The sequence below is a fragment of the Pleurodeles waltl genome, chromosome 6 (assembly GCF_031143425.1).
Source record: "Pleurodeles waltl isolate 20211129_DDA chromosome 6, aPleWal1.hap1.20221129, whole genome shotgun sequence".
Taxonomy (NCBI): Eukaryota; Metazoa; Chordata; class Amphibia; order Caudata; family Salamandridae; genus Pleurodeles; species Pleurodeles waltl.
In genome coordinates this window covers 1,524,955,031-1,524,976,638 of record NC_090445.1, presented here as the reverse complement: position 1 = coordinate 1,524,976,638, position 21,608 = coordinate 1,524,955,031, and the positions used below count along the sequence as shown (strand labels likewise).

At 41.7% G+C, this 21,608-nt stretch overlaps 1 protein-coding gene across 3 annotated transcripts in view; it reads right to left on the bottom strand.

Moving 5' to 3' along the window:
- Nucleotides 1-898: 898 nt before the first annotated feature.
- The window catches only part of INTS11 (integrator complex subunit 11), a 194,762-nt gene continuing 174,052 nt past the window's right edge, over nucleotides 899-21,608 (bottom strand). For all 3 annotated transcript variants that reach the window (XM_069241076.1, XM_069241075.1, XM_069241073.1), the window contains 2 exons: nucleotides 2,146-2,272; nucleotides 899-1,052 (listed from right to left, as the gene is read on the bottom strand). In XM_069241076.1, coding sequence (XP_069097177.1) covers nucleotides 990-1,052; nucleotides 2,146-2,272 — 190 coding nt within the window. In that variant the 3' untranslated portion in view covers nucleotides 899-989. The remainder of the gene's footprint in view (nucleotides 1,053-2,145; nucleotides 2,273-21,608) is intronic.

Here is a 21,608-nt window from a genome sequence, read left to right as displayed (position 1 = left end):
CCCCTTCTTATGCAATATTTATGTAAGTGATCTAGTGAATTATGAAGGATGTAATATAATCCTGCCTAAGCTCTGGAGTGAGAGCACAGCATTGCTGTACTGTTTTATGTAGAGGACTGTAAACAATGAGCCCATGGGGTTTGTAGCGAGGCCTGCACTTCCGTGGGGGCTTTGTTAGTTAAAAAAAACTAAATGTTAAATTGGGGAAGATCCACAGGCTTTGGTTTAGACCTAGAAGAGCCAAACATGGCTTGAACTTGGGATTTAGCAAGTTATGATAGGCACGTATAAAATATCTAAGCCTCCAACTAGAACAGTTGACGGCCGATGACTGAGGGCAGGGTACAAACACACTTTTGTAGAGGGCCTTCACCGTTTTAATCATAATTACTGGAACTATTTTGTCTTGGCCTTTAGGAAGGTATATTAGTCTACGGCGTTGCATTTTCGAATGTATAATGCAGACATTTGCCAAGGCTTCTGTTTGCAGATGCATAACGGGTTTGTATTATTTAGCACCCTTTGAGGCTATTGGAGTAAAACTGTCACTTAGTTCCGGCAAATGGCCATGGCTGTTTTGAAGAACTGGGTTTTTTGGGCTAAACCCGAGACCTTGTTACCTCTCAAAAAAGTGAATCACATGAAAACGGCTGATACACCTGAGACCCCAAAAAAACGATAAGTTTTAGCAATTAGGCGCTTTAGTAGAACATACATTTTTAATTCATTTTTCCCCATTAGTGACCACACAACGATACACACACACACACACACACACATGACCACCCCGAATATCCTGTAGTGGCTTCAATATAGGGACATTAAAGAGACACTATACCCAATACATTTAGTTGTTGTTTTAACTTATAATAGGAAGTAGCAGAGAACACAAAGCACAGGAATGCAACTTAAAGTTTATTAAAAACCCTAGTTAAAAAAAAAAATCTATATCTGTACATTGATTTTAAATCTCCACTCCAGATCTGCTCTCAGCCAGACTGCGGTAATCCTTTCTTCAACAGTGACGTCAAATAACTGCCCAACTCTTCATCCTTTAGGTAAAAATAAAACAAATTCAGTTAAAAAGATGCTCTTTCTGAAATTTTAACTCTCGTGTTCTGCTATGCTAAGGAAATTCCACACACTCTGACTACAGGAACACCACCATGGCTTCAGTGGCAGACTGTTCCATGTGCTGCTGTGGCACGGAGAGCCTGAGACATCTCCATAACAAAGGGCGCTTAGGCACTGGCGTTATAGTAAGGGCAGAAAATGTGCTGCAGAAATGGAAGTCACTGCAGTAAGTACAGCCACTGTGCTCTCAGTCATGCAAGGACATTTTCTGTACTGTCACTGCAGTCAGCACAGAAACGGAGGAAAAAAAAAACTGGTGTAAAGGGAGCTTCAGTGTTACTTGTTTAGGGTAAGGATCTCCTCCAGGTGTTGAATTTTATAGAATATAGCTGGAACTTTAATGCAAAATATGTGTTTATCCAGGAAACCATGTAAAAACAAAAGACACGAAAAGAAGGAAAACATGTTTTTCCTTGGTATTGTGTGGCAGTTCTGAGCCAAGAAATAATGAACCAGCCACTATGTATAAGAGTATGGGAAAGATGATAGCCACTACGTGTTCTAACCCAAGTATATCCTCAAATGAGACATTTTACTTAAACTAGGGGGTGCATAGCATTTTGCGACTGATGGACACATTTGTATCATACAGACGCCCACATGGCCAAACTAGTACCTAAATCCACACAGAGTAGTGATATAACTGACATTAAGAACCAGATAGCAGTGAAAGCATTGATGGCCATGATAAAATAATTGTGTGTCTAATATACGGTGCTGGTTCTCAAAACCCCTCAAATATTTTTAAATCATAAACTTGCCCAGAAACAAATCCTTTAGCTGACCTGCACCCACGCTAATACTTACCCACCTGGAACAGTCAAAAGTTGGTTGGCAGTAGGTCTCACTGGTTCCCAAATATTACCTGCTGATCGCAAGCGAATCAGACACAAGGCCGACATAGAAAGTAGGTGGGGCTTCTGGATCTAGGAAGCTGGCAGCGCCAGAGTTCTGCTAAAAATTGGACCCTAACTTTTTGTTCACACAATAATGACAGGAAAAACAACGTACCTGGTACGTCCAAGAAACTAGAAGGACCTTTGTGCTTGGGTCGTCTTGGGTAGATGCTTGGATTAGAATAGATTCCACCATGACAGAACCATCCGGTAGGTGCTGGACAGAGTAATCCTTCAGGATGCTGGAAGGGAAAACAGAAGCTTACATATCGATGATGTCTCATAATTGTCTTCCACACAGCAAAACTCAGATCTACTGTTAGCTTGGTAGAGCCAGAAAACCTGTCAAAGAGCATCAGTGACCTAAGTTTTGCGCCAGGTAAGAATACAGAAAATATTTTACTCTAATTTTTTGAGCATAAGGAAAAGAAGACAAACTTACTTACCTATAAATACAGTTTTCATAGATTGGTATTTTTCCTAGATGAACATGCCCAATGTACGAATTGTCATGCTGGTACGCCCCCAGTAAAATGTTATAAAAGCAGTAAAAACAAATACAGCTAATATGTAAGGTAATTTACAATTTCTACTGATGAGTAGTGCATAGAAGGTAGGAGATAAAGTACCTGCTTGCAGCTTTAGCATGTTTAACTGTCGAAAACAGCACATCAGAGTATAATTTAAGAGTTAGAATGAGGATGTTTGCTCAGAAAAGGAGAGACAAGGAGAGAGAGACATGCAGAGAGCGAGAGAGAGAATATGAATCTTAGGGCATCTGTAACTCTCAGTTTATTGTCCCAGTAGCTCTAGTCTGTCACCTCCGACAATCCAAGACTTCCCAGCATCGGCCTCATATACAATCAGCAATGTGACACCAGGGGGATACAAAAGGATACATCTAATAAGGAAATGATTTACCTTGCAGTGTACAATTATTTTCCTTTCAAGAGTGCAGCTAAGCCAATTAGTCATCTCCTTTCATCCAAGGTGTAAACTCTGGACTGGAAAGTATTGAGGTGTGTTCAGAAAAATCATGTCTTGGAAAGGAGGACTACTCTTTCTTTAAAACCAGACCCAAAGTACTAGATGTCAGTTTTTTAAATCTTACATCTACACAGACTTCAACAGACAATATTCGTAATAATGCTATAGTGAAGGCTTAGGCACTTTAAGCACCATGCTATTTAGGCTATATGCACTTCGTAATATTTTCACTAAACACTCAAGGCCAAAAGGTAACATTTAGAACTGCTTGGGGGCGTCAATGTATTTTGAAAAAATGGGGCAACCCAGTACCCTAGGACCTGGGTAAATGAATAATATAACAAAAAATGTTTTGGCCCCGCTGGGGGAAGGATATGAATTAACCTCCACGACAGTGGTTGTATTATAAAGAACTTTCTGTACCAATGAGTTTTGTGAGTAATATATCGCATTAGAAACTTAAATTCAACAATTTAAAGTAAAGTAACTGAGGTGCGCCTGCATAACGGCGCAGTGCGAGTAAATTATGTGTTAGTATAAGTGTTGCTGTGCTATTTACATGAAAACTAAAACCAAACTGTGGTTAAAAGCATGAGGTCTCAAATAAGCACCTATAACCATAGGTAATGTGAGCCTACAAAATTTTTCAAAAGTCAATCCAAAATTTCTAATACAATGTCGACTTTTCAACCCCAATCAAAGAAATTAATTCAGGAGGGTCATCATCAGGACAGAATACTGAAATAGGAAGCACCTAGACTACAATACAGAAAGCATGTATCAGTACTTTGCCCTCCATCTGGTCAGCATCTATTAATTCAACAGTACAACATATTTTAAGGGTATAATATCAAATCCATATTTAACGTTAGGTCACTACTTCTTTATGTGATAGTAAGTCGACCTCTTAAGAGACAGAAACAAAATGTACCTAATTAATTTAGAGAATAAACGGATTTGAAGACGTACTCACCCCTATTTGATTGTACTCACACACATCCTAGTCCTGTTAACAATAAAACTATACCAAGTCGCCTTCTATCTCATGTAGCCCTGGTGTGTTGTTGTTAATACCAGTTTTTTACTTTGCCATCTAGGAAAAAGTGATATATATATATATGTATATATATAACAAATATTTGTCTTATTGTTGTTTCCAAGGTCAATGCTACTGTATAGGGTTTGAAAATAAACCTGAAAATTGCTTTATAGTTACCTAATGCCTACAGGAAGTTCTTAGATCATTCCATGAAAATGAGCCAAGTGTTTAAAGTCCTTTTTTAAAACTTGTTGGCGTGGTCCGATGTTAAAGTGAAGGATCTGCAGCCCTGATTTAATCAGGTTAAATGCTCTAGTTTTGGGAAGAAAGTAAACAAAATATAATGAAGTCAGATAAAGGAGTCTCTGCCACCTAAAAACTGCAGCAATCCTGTTGATTCGATCTACTTACTTGGCTGGTAGTTCAGCAGCACAGTGAATCTATTAGAGCCTGCTGCCTATCTCGTTCTATTTATGGATGAGACAGCCAGCTTTACCTAACTTGCACGAGGATAGCCTCTGCTGCCATCTAGTGGCCAAAAGTAGATTGTTCCTCTATAAAATAAGGAACATCTAGTGTTATAAGGGCTATTCTTTTGCTAGTCTACCAAAAACAAAATAAGAATTCTATTACTTGGGCCAAAAAGACAGTGGAGGCAAAACTAAAATAGTGATAGAACATAACCCTCTATGTAAATCCAGGTTATGATTCTATACTGAACCATTTTTATGAATGCACCTTAAGGTTTTGTCTGTATTAATTACAGACTGTGATGGTTCTTAATAATATGTTTGTGACAGCTAATAGCTACCCTAAGGCCAAGTTAATTGTTAAAGATATTTTTGGCTTGAAAACTCTCATGAAAAGTCCCATCATGTGGTAGACGTGGACATATACTTAGTTCACAGTGTACGTGGGTATTTGCTATCAAATCAAGCTAAATAAACAGAGCCCTTGAATTGGCAATGCGGTCCTGATTGAAATATTGTATTCCTAGTTCCCATAATAGAACCCTCCAAAAGGTGTATATATGTTCATATTATATGAATTCGTACCTTCTGTTATAGTTAATAAAGCCAAAAGCAGTGGTACTTATAACCAAAATACAGTCAAAACGCTTCTCACAAGCTAAGGTGATAAAGTCCATGATCTTGTTATGTAGCAAAAGCTTGTCTCCAATCCTCCAATGTGCTCAATCCTCGTGAAATTGGGTTGCACCTGTCCATCCAATACAGCTCTCTCTTGGATAGAAGAACGTCAATCTCGCCGCCTCTTGGTCCCATCCTCATATGTTCAATCACTTGCCACTTTAGGTCATCATTATTAAGCTGTAGGCTCTGGTAATGGTCCACAAGAGGTACTCCAATGGTCCCGCATTTGATCCTACTTTTATGTTGGAGATTTCTACATTTCACTTTTTGTGTGGTTTTTCTTACATACAGTAGTTGGCATGGACACCATATAGCATAAACATCTTTCGCATTACAATTAGTGAACGTTTTTAAATTATTCACAATGTTATTATGAATTAAATCAGTGGTGTTGAAACTAAAAACTTACAAGCCAGACACTTCCCACATTTATAGTGGCCAACCACTACCGTGAGACCCCACAAAGTATTTAGAGTTGTTCTAGGTGGTTCCGGTAAGTTAGCTCTCACTAAGGAATCCCTCAAGTTCCTCCCACTCTTGAATGAAAATAGCAGTAGTTCTTAATTGTTTAGATGGTCTTCTAACAAACCCCAATGTTGTTCAATGATTTTTCTTATTTCATTGCTAACAGGGTTGAAAGTGGTCACACAAACTAATTTGTCCATCTCTTCTTTTCTTTGATTAGGTTGCTATAAATATCCCCTATGATTATACCATGCTTTTAAAAAAAGAAATGTAGTTCTTTTCAGCAGTCTTTTGGGGTACACTCTTTCTACAAGCCTATTCATGAGTATTCCTGATTGAAGTAATCACTCTTCTTGGTACAATTTCTACGAATACGTAAAAACTGACCAAATTGGGTCGTCAATGATCACAGAATGAAGAACTTTCAGTGCATTTGTAAGTCGATGGAGATGAAAATTGAACTGAACCCAGTGATATGACATTTTGAAAGGATACCACTCTGAACAATTACTGTGTTAGAAATCTTCTAACGAGTGTTAAGCCCAGGAATGGCCTCCAGCTTCCTGTCTTCAGTAGCATTAAGTACATGGAGAATTAAACATTTGCTCCTTAGACTTCTGAGGACCTATCTTATCGTCTTTAGATGCTTATTTACGTTTAGTGATGTAACTTGGTCGTATGTTTTGTACACCTCCAGACGATTCTGCCCCTTACAGGTGAGGATAGAGCAAGGCAGTCAAATAAGCGGAGTCAGGTTCTCTTGGTACACTCCTGGGTACTGGTCTGGTTACACCCTCTGCGTCTATTGTAAGAGGTACTCAAAATCAGATGCTGGAGCTGCAGCAGAAACTCAATGGATGCAGGCGCTGACCTGTAGCGCAGTGCACCAAGCAGCTGATTGAGGAGCCGATAGAGATGAGCATGGAGTGAGTGGAGGCCTGGAGGATCACAGGAGGGGTGGCCGTGTGGAGGTGGTGTGGAGTGAAAGGCGGTAGGAAAATGAGGCCAGGACGCCCCACCAAAACATACAGCAAAAAATGGAACGCCAGAAATCTCAAGGCAGCGAATATGATGAAATTCAGTGAAACAACCCCCCTAGAATCACCAAAACAAAATGATTTTGGCAATGAGCCGTTAAACCAGAAGTTCTCCTTTCTTAAGGATCCGGTGGTGTTAATTTACGCAACAACAGAAAAGATTTCTGGTCTTCGAATACCACTTATACCGCAAACCATCGGTCTCATTGGGGCCTCAACTCAAGAGCACTACCTGGAGGCAACTATGGATGTAACCACAACTATACCATCAGAGCTTAAAAATTCTTAATACACCAGTGTTGAGGGTATCTGAGGTGCAGGTCCAGGTATATGCACCATATAGTCCCCACTCAACACCAGCTGGTAAACCACCACTCTGCCCATCAAATCCAAGTTTAGACATAATATGGCAGGGGGGGGAGGTGGAAGGGAAGGGGGTGTCAACTGCCTTGATCAACAAGCGGATGCAGACGCCTCATGGCTACACTGTATTTCATTTTCAAATTATGCATATCTAATAAAGGCAATGGAAGTTAAAACAATTCATTTGGACCCCTCCATATGATGCATGAACAAACAGCTAACACATTGCTAAGCCTCACTTTAAAATGGCGCCACATGGGAGTATAATCAATCAATCAACACACTGTTAAGCCCCGTAGCAAAAGGAGATCAGCAGAATCCCTCACATTGCCTTCTAATCCCCCCCAAAAAAAATCAATGCATGTATCCGTGGGAATAATCAGCATGCAGCAGAACCAAATTATTATTACTGGGGGAAAGTGTTCTACTTAAGACAGAGACAGGCTGCAGATGGGCTTTCTAGTTCGAATCAGGATAACTTATCGAACATTTATAGGCCTTGACTAGGAATTATGCAAGCAGCAACCCGGGCACTTAACATGCAATCTGATAAAATGGACATACAAATCGACCAAGAATATTATGATTTCGCATACTGTTGATAAAAACACCAAAGTGCAAAAATTAATAGACCTAGTCACGAGGGTCCAAGATAGCAAACCTCCTCTTCAATTGGCTTATACGTGTGGTCCAATTGTTGACAAATTAAGTACTCTACCTGCAGTACTATTAAACATCATCGAACAAAGGAAAACCTTAGCTCCACAAGAACAGGTCTTTTGTAATAAATCCAAAGAACTGGTCACTCATACTCAAATACATATTACACACCAACAGCCCCCAGTAGCACGCAAATCTCCCTGCGTGGCACTTGAACACAATTCAACAGACCTAGGTCAGATGGACCAGCAGTATGCATCAGGAACGATACCACAAAAAAGTCAACAGACCTAGGTCAGATGGACCCACAGAACGCACCAGTTACTATAGCACCTTCTATGGTAATTCAAAAAACATAAAGAGACAGGTCAGAGGGAAGCTGACCTAGCAAACAGCCTCAATGTTCACAATGTAATGGATGTAGAAAAGCAGACTAAGTGTCAAAAGAGACGTATTAGGAATACATTTCAGCACCCAGCTAAAGAATTGCCAACAAGGGTGTATCCGATCTTTGTGACAAGGCACAAAACAAAAGCATTCCCCAGCCAGAGCTCCCAATCGGAATCTCATGCAAGCACTGACCGGGCAGAAAGCTCTGATGGCAACGAACAACATGAACGGATGAAACCCAATTATACAGTAAATTTAACAGAACCAACAGAAGCCTCAATTTCACAAAGTAGGCTAAGAGAATGTTTTAGGAGCCCACTCCACACACTCACATGGTTGAAGAGCCTCACAGACAACCCCTTCAAAAAATTATTTGACTTTGAAGCAATCGCATAACAATAGTACAGAGCCAAGGATGACCAGTGTGTGGCGCACTCAACCCAATTTAAATATAGAAATTACAACAGTACAGATACTCCACACAGTGACATGCCCTAGCGACCTTTTACAAGAAGCACACGGCTAAGAGAAGACACTGTTCCACATCCATCTATGGTTATTCCTGGCAAGACAATACATGATGGCAGTTGCTCAGGATTAATAACGACCCGCAAATTGGAAAGAGGGATGGCATTCAATATGAAACGGAACCAAATAAGTGGAAAGATCGCAGGATCACACGCATGATTGCTAATCAGAATTCCATCAATTTGTTGCAAAAAGGAAATTGGGAGGGCATCAAATATGAAGAGGAAGCGGACTAGCGGCCTCCAAATAATACGATAAATGAAAGATCTGGCTCCATTTGGAGTACATCATAACAAAGATCACGACAATCAACATCAACTGTGGCCCGCTCACATAGGAAGTGAATGAGATCAACTGTGCTCTATTCATGCCGGAAGGCATTTCGAAGGGCCCTCAGGACATTCTTAATCGAGGTAACATCCTGCGTGTAATGACTGACATTCCTTCTTCGAAGCATCTCACAAAATGGTGAACTGAAGTTATTGCTCAATCAATACTGGAAGGCGCTGATCAATTTGAAGCCCAGGGCATCGTGCTCTCAAAATATAAAGCATGTCACTATCCAACTTCCCTATTACAAATCGCAGGTACTAAAAATCACTGCTAAAACAGATTGCGTATATTCTGGCCTGCAGTCGGCTAGGGGACACCCGATAGAACCTCGCATTCCAACATCCCTGCAGGGACTAAAATCACTGGCAAAACAGATTCAGTATATTTTGTCCCGCAGTCGGCTAGGGCCCCCCTCGTTAACACCAGAAGGAGTAGAAGTACTGGCTAGCAAGCCTCGTCAGGATAAATGGGGCTTGGCTGGCCACAGTTCTAATTGCGCCGAGTAGGAGGTGACCACGAAACCATCACTAGAAAGGAAATGTCAGAAGGCACCCTCAGTCTACTATCATGGAATGTAGCAGGGACCAAGTCAGTCCTCCAGGAGAGAATACCCTCGCAGAAGTGGCAATCATTTGACATCACTGCCTTACAAGAAACCTGGCTATTGGAGCCACTGCCATTGGTCGGATACACACATTACCTTCTCAAACCTGTAAAATCGCATCAATATGGGAGGCCAAAGGGAGGGCTTGCGGTCTACATAGCATCATCACTAAACGTCGTTACTGAACAGCTTTTGTCCCCAACCCTTAAATCCAAATTATAAAATTTAGCAACTGGAAGGAACACGGAATAAATCCCATGGTGCTATGTAATGTACATACACATCCCAACACAGAGGAAAAACAATGACTTTACACTAAATTAATTTCAATAATAATCGAGAATAGATTGGTAAATACAACTTGGGAGTTAACTTTGACAGGGGACTTTAATGGCAATCTATTTTACAAACCAAATATGATAAACTTGCAGCAGATAACGCCTTTTCGAATGCGTGCGTGCAACTCGGTCCAGAATTTAAACATCCCAACCTTAAGGGTGAGAGGCTTATCACTGCTCTGGAGCTTTTAGGCCTGCGAGTAATAAACGGAAGGTCGCAGGCCGAAACTCCTCCTAATCATACCTATAAGGTGCAACCACACAATCTTTTTTAGACTCTACCGCCCTCCCTTTGATGTTGCATTAAAGGAAATTTGCAATTTAATACATCACATCCAGTGATCACGCATACTAGCACATGACATTAAGCATAAATGTCCCCAAGCATACTCAAGCACAACCTGACATTGGACTCCTAAAATGTAAAAACTTAGAATAAGGTGGACCAACGATTCCCTAGATGGTTTGCCCAGCCTGGCCAAAAACCTGTTAGAAGAATCGTGTTCAGCAACTACCAGTCACAAAGACTGTTGGAAGATTTGTGTTTCAAAAGATACTTTGGACGCTTCTCAGGTAAAAAAAAAAAAAAAGGTCCAATATGCCCACAGGCATCAAACCATATTATCCTTTGAGTGCATCGCATTAAAGAGGGAGCTCAAAAAGGCAATCAGTACATCAAAGAAAGCAAATGCTCATGCAACATCATGGGACACAATAAGAAAATTGAGGAAGAAATTTAAAAAACAGGTGTAGGAAGATTGGAAGCGCAAGGAGGAGGCCTTCTAGGTAAAACTTATTCATAGTACAAAGCAGGTAAACATCAGCTCCCTCTGGAAAACAGTAAATGGATTGGTAAGCCCCCACCTCCACCTAATAATTAATTCTATTGTATCGGAGGAAGCTTGGGCCTTGCATTTAATCAGTATATTCAATAGGAATCCCACCCCAGGATCGTTAAGTAAATCAGCTCGCAAATCTTTTGCAATCGCTTCACCTGCAGACCCTCCTGTATGTAGGGGTGTGGAATTTAATAAAATATACACTTGTCCATGGGACAGGTTGCTTCTTAAATCTACTTGTCCTGTAAAATAATTCTACTTGTCCTTTTGGTGCCATGCAGTGTGGCGACAAATTATGGCAGCAATCGCATTATGTAAGAGCTGTGGTAATAGGCTCTCTGATTTTGCTAGGGCTGCTACTATAGTAGGGCTTAAATACTTGTAATGTCAATCCATACTATTGCAATTCCCTTATTTTGCCACCTTTCCGCAGATCTACATACTGGGGCTGGAGGAAGCAGTAACCAATAATTCCAGGGCTGGAATGCCTTTGAGTCTGCAAACCTTCTAACTTGCATGTTTTAAGGATTTTCACCAGCTCTTCTCTAATCTCTTCCCATAATGAGAAAGGTTGGAAATTTACTCCTGACAAAGGCAGAAGTAGAAGTTCTTCCAGGGTTGGGGAAAAAGTGGATGGAAAGTGAACTTGCAAACACTCAATAGATTTTCCAACGAGCAAATCTGCACATGTATATTTTCTTCTGCTAAAATACAGTTCACAAATATTTTCTAGGAGTACGATTTACTGGTCTACTTCTGTAAGCTCTTGTGAATTTATGAAAGCCACTAATTCAAAGACGTATACCATGGGGGCGCATTTGTGACTTTCTTTAAGAATCAGTTCCCTAATTAGGTCTGCCGTTAACAAAGACATTTTTTTTTTTATTAAACTTCTATTTCTCTCACTATCGGCTTGCCTTACTGTGAGTGATCACATTCTGCTCTTCCATAAGGAGCATATTTGGCACACAAGGTAGTTTTGTTCAGTGCCAGGAACTACTGTGGCAATCAGTGGCGTAACAAAACTGGAGGGGGACCCCGCTGCAAAAAATATGGAGCCCCGCCACCCCACAGACTCACTCAGGGCAGGTGCTGTGTTGCGGGGCCCCTGGAGGGGTTCCTGCAGGGCCTTTGTTACACCACTGGTGGCAATGTATGCTTTGAGATGAAAAAAAAACTTTTTGTTTCCCCTTTCTGCTAATGTTTGTTACAATGGTGAGGGCTTGGCATCTCCAACAACAATAAAGTGTTACAAAAGCCATGCCAATATAAGACACGCATTGACAAAACCAAAAAACTCACACAAAAAAACTTGGATATTGGCTTTGCCAGTGCTCATTTATTTTTACGCTTCCCATAATCTTGATGAAAAAGGTTACACTGATTTCCGTTAGGAATGTTTTTTATAAATACTAACATGCATGAACACATTTTAATAAATGAAGCTTCAAAGAAATAGCACCTACAATTTCATTGCAGCCAAGCGTTTTTTTTTCCTACTTGCATTTTTTCTGAACATTTTATTTTGAAAGCAAAGAATCATCACTCTTGCTTCAAAGCTTCTGCAAACATTTGCATTTAATCACAGAGCATTCTGGGAGTATTATACTTAGCCTCATAATGTTAAAATTTTCAAACATATGTACACTTTTTGTTGTTGTTTTGTTTTCTGGAACCACTGTCAGCAAGGCAGTGTGAACTTGAATTTTTTTTTTACAGCGCTCACCCTAATAATGAAGGTTTTTCATTAGTGAACCATAAATACAGGATCGAACAGCATTAACATATGCACACACAAATATATTACCTGACTGCAGACAGTCCCCTTCTTTGTAAACTGGCAGCCAAAGGGTTTGTGCTGAATGGGGTTGGGCATACTTGTCCCAACAACAAAATACTCATGAAACCTTGTTGCCCTTGACCCCAACAATATGTTCCGGGCGTCGGGTGATAGGAATTCCACATCCCTCTGTTTGGCTCTATAACTAAGGCAACAGATGGAATAGGAATAGGGATAAGGCATGACTGAAAACGGATATACACTCTAAAACCAAATATGATGCCTATCTAATTCTATTAGTCCTAATAAAGTGGTCGAACTCGAACAATCTGGTACCAATAAACCAAACACGCTTCAGAAAGAGCTTTGGCACTACTACAAACATCTTGGCACTAAGTGCACTAGCTGACAAGTGCAAATGAACAAGGAAGAAACTATACCTTTGCTTAATAGATTTTAAACCTTCATTGGACCGTGTTGATCAAGGGATACTTTGACGAAAGCTGAGGGGGATGAACATTCCAACTAACCTTCTACAGGCCATGGAACAACTATACACAAACAAGTGGATTCGGCTTAAAATAGGCGATGGCTCAAGGCTATCCAGGAAGATTCCAAAAGATGTAGGGCTAAAGCAAGGAGGTGTGTTGGTTAACCCCCCCCCCCCACACCTTTTAGGGGAGAGCGCAAATCGCTCCGTCCCCTGTAGTAATCTCTCTTTGGGATCCGACCATGCACATGTCCCGTCAGTCACTTTCATTGGTTCGTGGGCTTGCCTTTTAAAATCAGCTTGCTTTCATTTGTGAAAGGCATGCATACGTCATGCCTTTTCCGGTGTTTAGCCCACCTACACAACACTTAAACAGCACCAGTAAACTACTAAAAACATAAGAGGCTCAATGTTTTCAGCATGGTTTCCGGACTACTTTGTCTGTTTATTTTCCACGCAGCGCGATTGCGCTGGGGTTTACATAGGGCGATTGCGCTCGTTATTTCCGTTTTCAATTTCAGCACGAACGCGCTGCATTTTACATAGTGCGATTGCACTGTGTTTTTTTTTTCTTTTAATTTGTGTGGCAAGAAAAGTCCCGTTAGGAGTTTACAATGCTAATAGCTCTAACTCAAGCAAATGCGAGACCCGTTGCATTGAAAATGCTTGTTTAACTTTTTATGGCTAATCTGACTAATATGTTAGACGGAGTGAACTCACAGCCCCTGAAATCTGACAAACCTTGCTTATGCCGACGACGTTGTATTGCCGAGCCTTTCGAAAATTGGAATTGTGGCCGGCATTAGTGCTCTTGGCACCCTATATAACGTATTTTTTGCCGCCCACACCCCATTACCAATTCCTCGGATTCCCTCACTCGGCAAATGTGCCCCTCATTTCTCCATAGCCCTCCTTTCACATACATTCATTTGTTTTAAAACACTTGTAAAGGCTGGCTTTAATAATCCACTCAGCTATCCACATAAAATATAGTTCTGTTCTTTGCAGCAGGCATATTAACCCTCTATGCTACTTTATGGCAAGTCAAAGCTGCTGCTAGACAAAACTCCTGTCTCTCTCCCTAGCAGGAACATTTACCACAAGAGGTATCAAGACGTTTTAATTGCTTCCTGAAGGCTGGACCCACAAGGAACCCCTCAGGTCAGCGCCCCCCAATCCAGGCAGCACCCTGTGCGGCCGCTCCGCTCGCACCGCCCAAATGCCGGCCCTGATTGGAATGTAAAGATCAGTCTCTGAATTAACCATCTTTGTCAAGGAAAACAAGCTGGAAATAAACATTACTAAAACTATAACAATGATGGTTAGAAACGCCATTGGCTATCCAGTATTAATCTATTCGAATGATGCGCTCTTAGAAGAAGTTAACTGCTATAAATATTTGGGAGTCTACATAGATAATGTAGGAAACTGGCATGGTGTGTGGTGGATACCTAAGGGACTTACACCTTATACTCGGTCCAGGTATCCCCTCTTAGTTAAGTGTAGGCAGTGTCTAGAAGCCAGGCTCTGTAGAGGTAGCTGTGGATGAGCAGCCAAAACGTGTCTAGGAGACATGCAAAACTCATGCAATACCACTGTAGTCACACAGCACTTACACACACAAAAGAAAGCACTCACTTGCACAAAAATAAAGGTACTTTATTTCTGGAACACAAGACCACAAAATACTTGTAGGGCAATCCTCCAATAGGAGGCAAGTAATACACTAAATATATACACTAGCAATCAGAAATAGGCATAGAAAAGGTTATAAAACAGTGCAAATAGCAATAACTTATAGTAACCCTAGGGGAAGCACAAACCATACACTAAAAAAATGTAATGCGAACACAGGACCCCCACCTAGGTAAGTGGAAGGTTTAGAGGGGAGCTGGGAGTACTAGAAAACCACTGAGGTAAGTAACATAGTACCCCCCCCCCTCCCCAGCGACCAGGAAAGCATGAGTAAATCACTGGATTTTCCCCAAACCACCCAAAGGAGGAAAAGAAGAAAAAGACGACACCCACACAAGACTGCAAGAAACCAGCAGTGGATTCCTTAAGACAGAAGACCTGTGGAGAGAGGGGACCAAGACCAAGAGTCACAGTAGAGCCCAGGAGGAGTTGGAGATACTACCCATCCAGCTCTACTTGCAGGAGTTGGTCGACAGTGAGGAAGAACAGGTCAGCATTGCAGCCCTGGAGTCGGAGAAGAGTTCCTGATGGATGCAGAAGATGTCCCACACTGGAGTGAAGATTGCAGATGGGCATTGGTGCTGAAATTCCACCAACAAGCCTTGGCTAAGGCAAACTCCCAGTTAGTGGAAAAGTGGTGCTGCCTGGGACCAGCAAGGCCCAGGAGGACTCAACCCAGGAGGGGTAGTCACAGAGTCCACAGGAGCAGAGGCAGCTCCCACAGGATTGGGACACAGGAGTCGCAGAAGGAGCCCACGCAGCACTACAGAAAAAGATCCCACGTACAGGAGAACCACGCAAAGGGCTGAGTGTTGCAGGAAGGAGTGCTGGGGACTGGAGCTGCACGTCGCCTGAAGATCCCTTGGAGGAGATGCCAACTAGCCTTTGCCACTACAAGAGACGCAGGCCACAGGGGTACTATTCTGCATGGGAAGGCAAGGGCTTACCTCAACACAAGTTGGACAGCTGGCAGAGAGGACCAAGAGGACTACTCTGGACCACCACCAATGATGCAGAATCCACACAGCTCAAGATGATGGGAGATCCTCGCAGCAGATCATCGTTTGGAGCAGGTGCCTGCGGATGCAGGGGAGTGACTCCTTCACTCCAAGGGAGATTTCTTCTTCTTCTTGTGCAGGCTGAAGAGTTGCTGTCTTCTGAAGATGCACAGGCAGGGTAATGTTGCAAAACTGTCAGGAGTTGTGGAAACAATGTTGTAGAAAAGTCTTCTTCGTTGATTGCAGCGTTGTCGGTTCCTTGAGGGTCCTGTCGCAGTTCCAGTGGCCAGAAGTTGAAGTGGAGGTTGCAGAGGAATCCTGCTGGAGTCTTGCATGCCGAATCTGAGGACCCAACCAACAGAGAGACCCTAAATAGCCCTGAAAGGGTGACAGGTGCTTACCTGGTGTGGGAAGAAAAAGGTACAGTTTACAGGAGAGAGCATTATCACTGGGGTCCTGGTTAGCAGGATCCCAGTGAACAGTCACACACAGGCAAACAGGCAAAAAGTGGGGGTAACAAATCTAGAAAGAGGCTACTTTCCTACAGATAACAAGGCAAACTTTGTGGAACAGAAAAACTATATTATTAAGAAAGCAAAAGCACTAATTCAAGCATTTTGCATTGTGCCGCAAAATTTCTTCCAACAATCGCTTATGCAAGCACCAGTCTGTAAAGGAAGGATGCACAGCTATTAGAGAAATTGCAAGCAACCACGTACAAGACAGTGTTCGGTCTCCCAAAAAATGCCTCTCCGACGCAATTCCGCCTTAAATTTGGCCTAATTTAACAGCTATTGGGAAGAAAATATACTGCCATTAAAAAACTTGGTATAAAATCAGAGCAGCACAGGGCAACAAGTTAAACCAGGCTCTAGGGACCGCCGAGGCCAATGATCCCGCTTCTAGTCATTATAAATATCTGCATACGTCGTTGAAACAAACAAATCTGAATGAGCTTTGGAAAAATAACTTGCTTTTTTTTTTCCATTTAGACAAGTGGTAAACAGAGCTGCAAAACTTCATTCAGTGATGGAAGACAAAAGTATTTTCAGCAAACGAGCACACACTTGGATGGTGGCTGATAATTATGAGATGAAACCAGCGACCTATTTAACTCCGACATTTTCGATACACATTAAGAGAAGACTGATGGCAGTAAGTTTTGGCCAGCTCCCGGGCCTTGCAGATCAGCTGCACTGGAAGTACAAGGGGCAAACCACATGCAGATTTATAGGGATGCGAAAAGGAAAATCTCATACATCTGCCCTGCCCTAATGCAAGCCCGGGCTTTGCTTCTCCAAAATAGCTTCCTGGACAGAGCAATTCACACATGCAGGTCGCAATAATTAGTTGTCTTAACCCAGACGACCCTCAACTAAACTGTAAATTGATTACATTTCTGATACACATGAAAAGGCGGTAAATACTGTGTGGAAATAAATCTGCTAGCGCTCACGGCCGACTAGAACAGTTGCGGATGCCAATCAAATCATCACTGGATTGTTCAGAAGGGTTTGGATTGATTGGGAGAGGAATACTGCAAACAGAGGACAAAAACGCTCAGGAAGGCATTGATAATGTCCATGGGTTTTGTGAACAATCTGCATTTGCCCCGTTCAGAGCGTTAACTTACTCTTGAGAGAATTGAGCTGCACATGCCAGGTGTTAAACCACAATGGACCAGACGTTAAAGGATGGAGAACTATTATTAACCACTTTAGCAACTTTTGCACAGGTTTTAAGACCGATTTGCACATGCTTGATTTTTAGTGATAGGTTGTGAAAGGTGCTGTGAAAAGTAAATCTTTAGAGTGCAGCAGGCTACTGGTAAGTTGTTAACCATTTCAATTATTTTGTATTTTATAGTGCTACAGATAGGATAACCTGACTATCTGTATCTTGAGATGCATGTTGTATCCCACATCTTATTATGCTGTTAAAATGCGTGTAATGATTTTAATCGAACAAACTTATACTACTACTGGCAGTTCAACAGGACTGAGTTTTCTGTTGGTATTATTGTTTCAAACTTTACTCCTGGTAATATGGTAGTTGAAAAGCCTGACATGACTGGAAGAAGTACGATACTGTACTTGCGGATTTATTTTCCCCTGCACACTTCTAAGGAGATAGATATGAATATCCTGGGTAGAGGTGGCGAATCTGGAGGTCTGTCAGGTTTGATCAAACGTAAAGCTTTGGCAAGCAGCAACTATTTATCAAACGGCATTCCAAAATGTGAACTTGAGCCTTGGTGTGAAAGTGGTGCTGTGAAGTCATCTTTAATCCCACAGTATGCTGCACTGCTAGTTTTCTTGAATGCTAGAGGAGCAACATCCACCAGAATATCAATTGTGGGCGAAAAGACTACATCTGCTTTATTAAGTGTTTGCTTCAGTTCTTTTGGCTTCTGGCATCAGTCAGTTAAGTAATACATAGTTTCTTTCAGTTACACAAAAAAAAAAAATCTTTAAAAACAGAAGACAGTAAAAACATTTGAGGTAAGTAAACTACCAAAACACACACTACAAAAATAATTAAATGAAGCAAAACAAAACCGAAAACAATGTATATATACCTCCTAGTAAACTTCCATGCTTAAAATAGTAATCAATGGCTTGGGTACATATTCTTGACCTCAATATATAATCCATTCTTGATATATTCCTTATGGGATCAGACTCAAATTTAGACACCACTAAAGTGATCTATGGGGTATTTATCATCTGTAAAATCTTGAAAGCTGGCCTAACCCAGAGGCAGTGAAATTAGTTTTAAAAACTTCTTTCTAGGGCAATCGTAAAGCTTACAAAAACAGGGGAAAAAAGCATCCATGTTAGAAGGCATAAATAGACCGCATCTACCATTCCAGCCCAGGGGAAACATTTAAAGCAACATAGCAGTTTTTTTTTATGGGAATGAGGGAGCTTAAGTAAGTACTGCCCGCTCTAGGGCGGAACTTATTTTAAGGAGGAACTGGGATTTCACAGAGGGTATTGGCAGTTTCACTAACTTCTGCTCAGAAGTTACTACCTAGTTAAATACGTCAGTAATTTTCCCCTACGAAGAAGCCTGTATCTTATCGGGATAAATATATAACTACCCACAGCCACTCCTTTCCAGCCCAATCTTGATGTCGTGTAACCAGGGAATGGAGCTCGGAGAATCCATATGAAGTGCACAGACAAGATGGATCTTGCTACTTCGGTGAACTTATTCAACCAAACCCAAAACCCGACTCGGGATCGCCTCCATGCTCATTTCTTCTTGTTTAAGTGGGGGACCAGCCTCATATAGAGTAGTCACCACACTTTTAGTTTCATAAATCCTCCAAATGGATGGACTGTGCAGACACCATTGTCTTCTTGCAAAAGAAGAAATAGAGCCATTAGTTTTTTCCAAGGTTACTGCATTATTCAGGGCCTGACAAAACAATTAAAATTAACATCAAAATAAACTACCAAATAGTGGAAGGATTGGCCTCTTTGAAGCAAGATGTCATCACCTTAAAGTATTTTGTTTTTAGGTTCTTGGGGCCTGTAGACATAAAGGAGAAGTTACTTACCTCCGGTAATGCTCTTTCTGGTTTCTATTCTATCTAAACGTAGATTCCTCACCTTTAAAATATTCCACAGCAATGCTCCTGTGTAGCTTTGTATTGGGGTCTTATCCCATGCGGGAGTGAAGGACCGGAGCCACATATAGGCACCACCTCTTAGCACTAATGTCAATTTCTTACTTGCCTTTTTTCGCACCTCGGGCACACATCACAAACAACTCGATGAACAGGTGTGTGTAGCTCTAATTTGGGGTCCTTTTAGATAGTAAATAAAGACCACTCCATAGAAAAGGAGGTAGGAGGGAAGTGAGGAATCTGCAGTTAGCCAGAGTATCAACCAGAAAGAGCTTTACCGAAGACAAGTTCTTTGTTCTTCTGATGGATCCTTCTCACTTTTAGAATAACACCTTTAGAAATATACCAAAGCAGTACATCCCGAGGTAGAGGGTGTGTGTGGTAGGCTAAAACTAAAAATCCCTGCAGGACCAAATGGCTGAAATGCCCTTTCCGTCAGACCAGGCTGTCAAGGCAGTAGTGCTTCATGAGTGTATGCACTGATTCCCACATTCCAGCCTGTCCGATGTCAAGAACTGGCACTACGCCCTGTTGAAATGGGCCCTTAGTCCTTCGAGAGGCCTTTTTTTGGCCAGTGAATAGAAGACCTTAATGTACATGACTATACACCTTGACTGAATCCATTTCTGCAACATCATAGTTTGCTTTGCCCCACAGATCCCCACAAAGCTGACTGTCAGCCTGATGGTGTTTGGTGCGATCAATGTAAAAGCTTATGGCTCTGGTGTGGTCCAGCCAATGGAATCTCTCCTCTTTTTTTGAGGAAGGACAAAGAACGCTGAGGGAATGAGGGATTGCCCTATGCGAAAAGGCATCACTACTTAAGGAAAGAAAGCCATTCTGGTCCTCAACACCAGTTTTTCTGGGAAAAATGTGATGTAGGAGCTATCTCACGAGATGAGCTGGAGTGAATGCAATGAGAAAGACAATTTTGAGAGTTAGCAGATGCAACGAGCTGCTGTGCATTGGGTCCAAGGGGGTATGTAAGAATGATAACAGGACCAAATTAAGATCCAACATTTGCACCACAGCTATTTGTGTTTTTTGAATATACTTTCAGTTACGCTGCTGCTAATCAAGCCCCAAAACCTCACACCTCTTTATGCCTTTGTTGCGAGAACTCCAGTGTGGACACTACTCTACTGCGAGGGGCATCACTAAAAATAGGCTGCATCTTGAAGAATGGTCTTGAAAAGACATTTGAAAGAAGTACCAACCCAAACCAGTTCTGCAGCATAAGACAATATAGGATTCTTTCATTGACATGATGCATATTCACCTTTATGATTATCAGTACCATTCAATAAAATGAAACAAACGAGATGCATCTGCGCTCTCCAAAATAGCCACATCGAGCTTCTCTTTTTTTTTTTTTTAGGCATGAAGTCTGTATTTGCACTTTTTCTTTTAAATAGACTGACATGTGAGTAGAGACAGTGGCTGATAGAAACTCTCTTCCTTACTGCTTCAGAAAGTTTTAATGTGATTGTAAAGATGCAAAGTTTTACTTCTGAGCAATAACTTTGTGTCAAATGAATTACTCCTATATAATGGATATTGGATTTGTAAAATCATGGGCATACTGTTTTTTTAACCCAAAAACCCAGCTATGGATTGGTTTGTCTATCCAACATCTACCGCTGCTCAAAATCATCTCCCCAAGACAGAAGGAAATCCAGCACCTACAAAGTCATACAGGATACTGGGGAGGAAGCAGTACTGACTCAGCCCCACAAGGGCAGAGTCCACACCACTGCAGATCACAGGCAGCGACGGGGGAAATCGACAACTGGGCTTAAAGGGGGGAGGAGTTTAGTCCCATTTTGGCATGAAAAAGATCTGTGCCTTTACCAATGTCAATCACCCCACCCCTTTAACCTTGATTTGGTGGTTCTCACAGAGGTCTTTACTAGGGCCTGCATCAACTCCATCTCCTCACCAACTTCGTCTATAACCGCTCCCACAACATCACACCCATGATTGTGCCACCCGAGGTTATGTATCTCTTAGGCACGATAGGCGCAATAGTGCCTAGTAACTACAGGCTGCCTCATCAACCGGAGAAAATGTATCACACTGATTAAAGTCAAATGGCCGGACCCATTAAAACACCAACCAACGTGCCCTCAACTACCTTACCTTACTGGAGTTGGTCGAGGTGTCTTGGATGCTGCACACAGGGAGGGGGTTGAAGTGCATCAGGCCCTTTAATACCCTCAGCCATATCAAAAGAAATACACTCAGCGA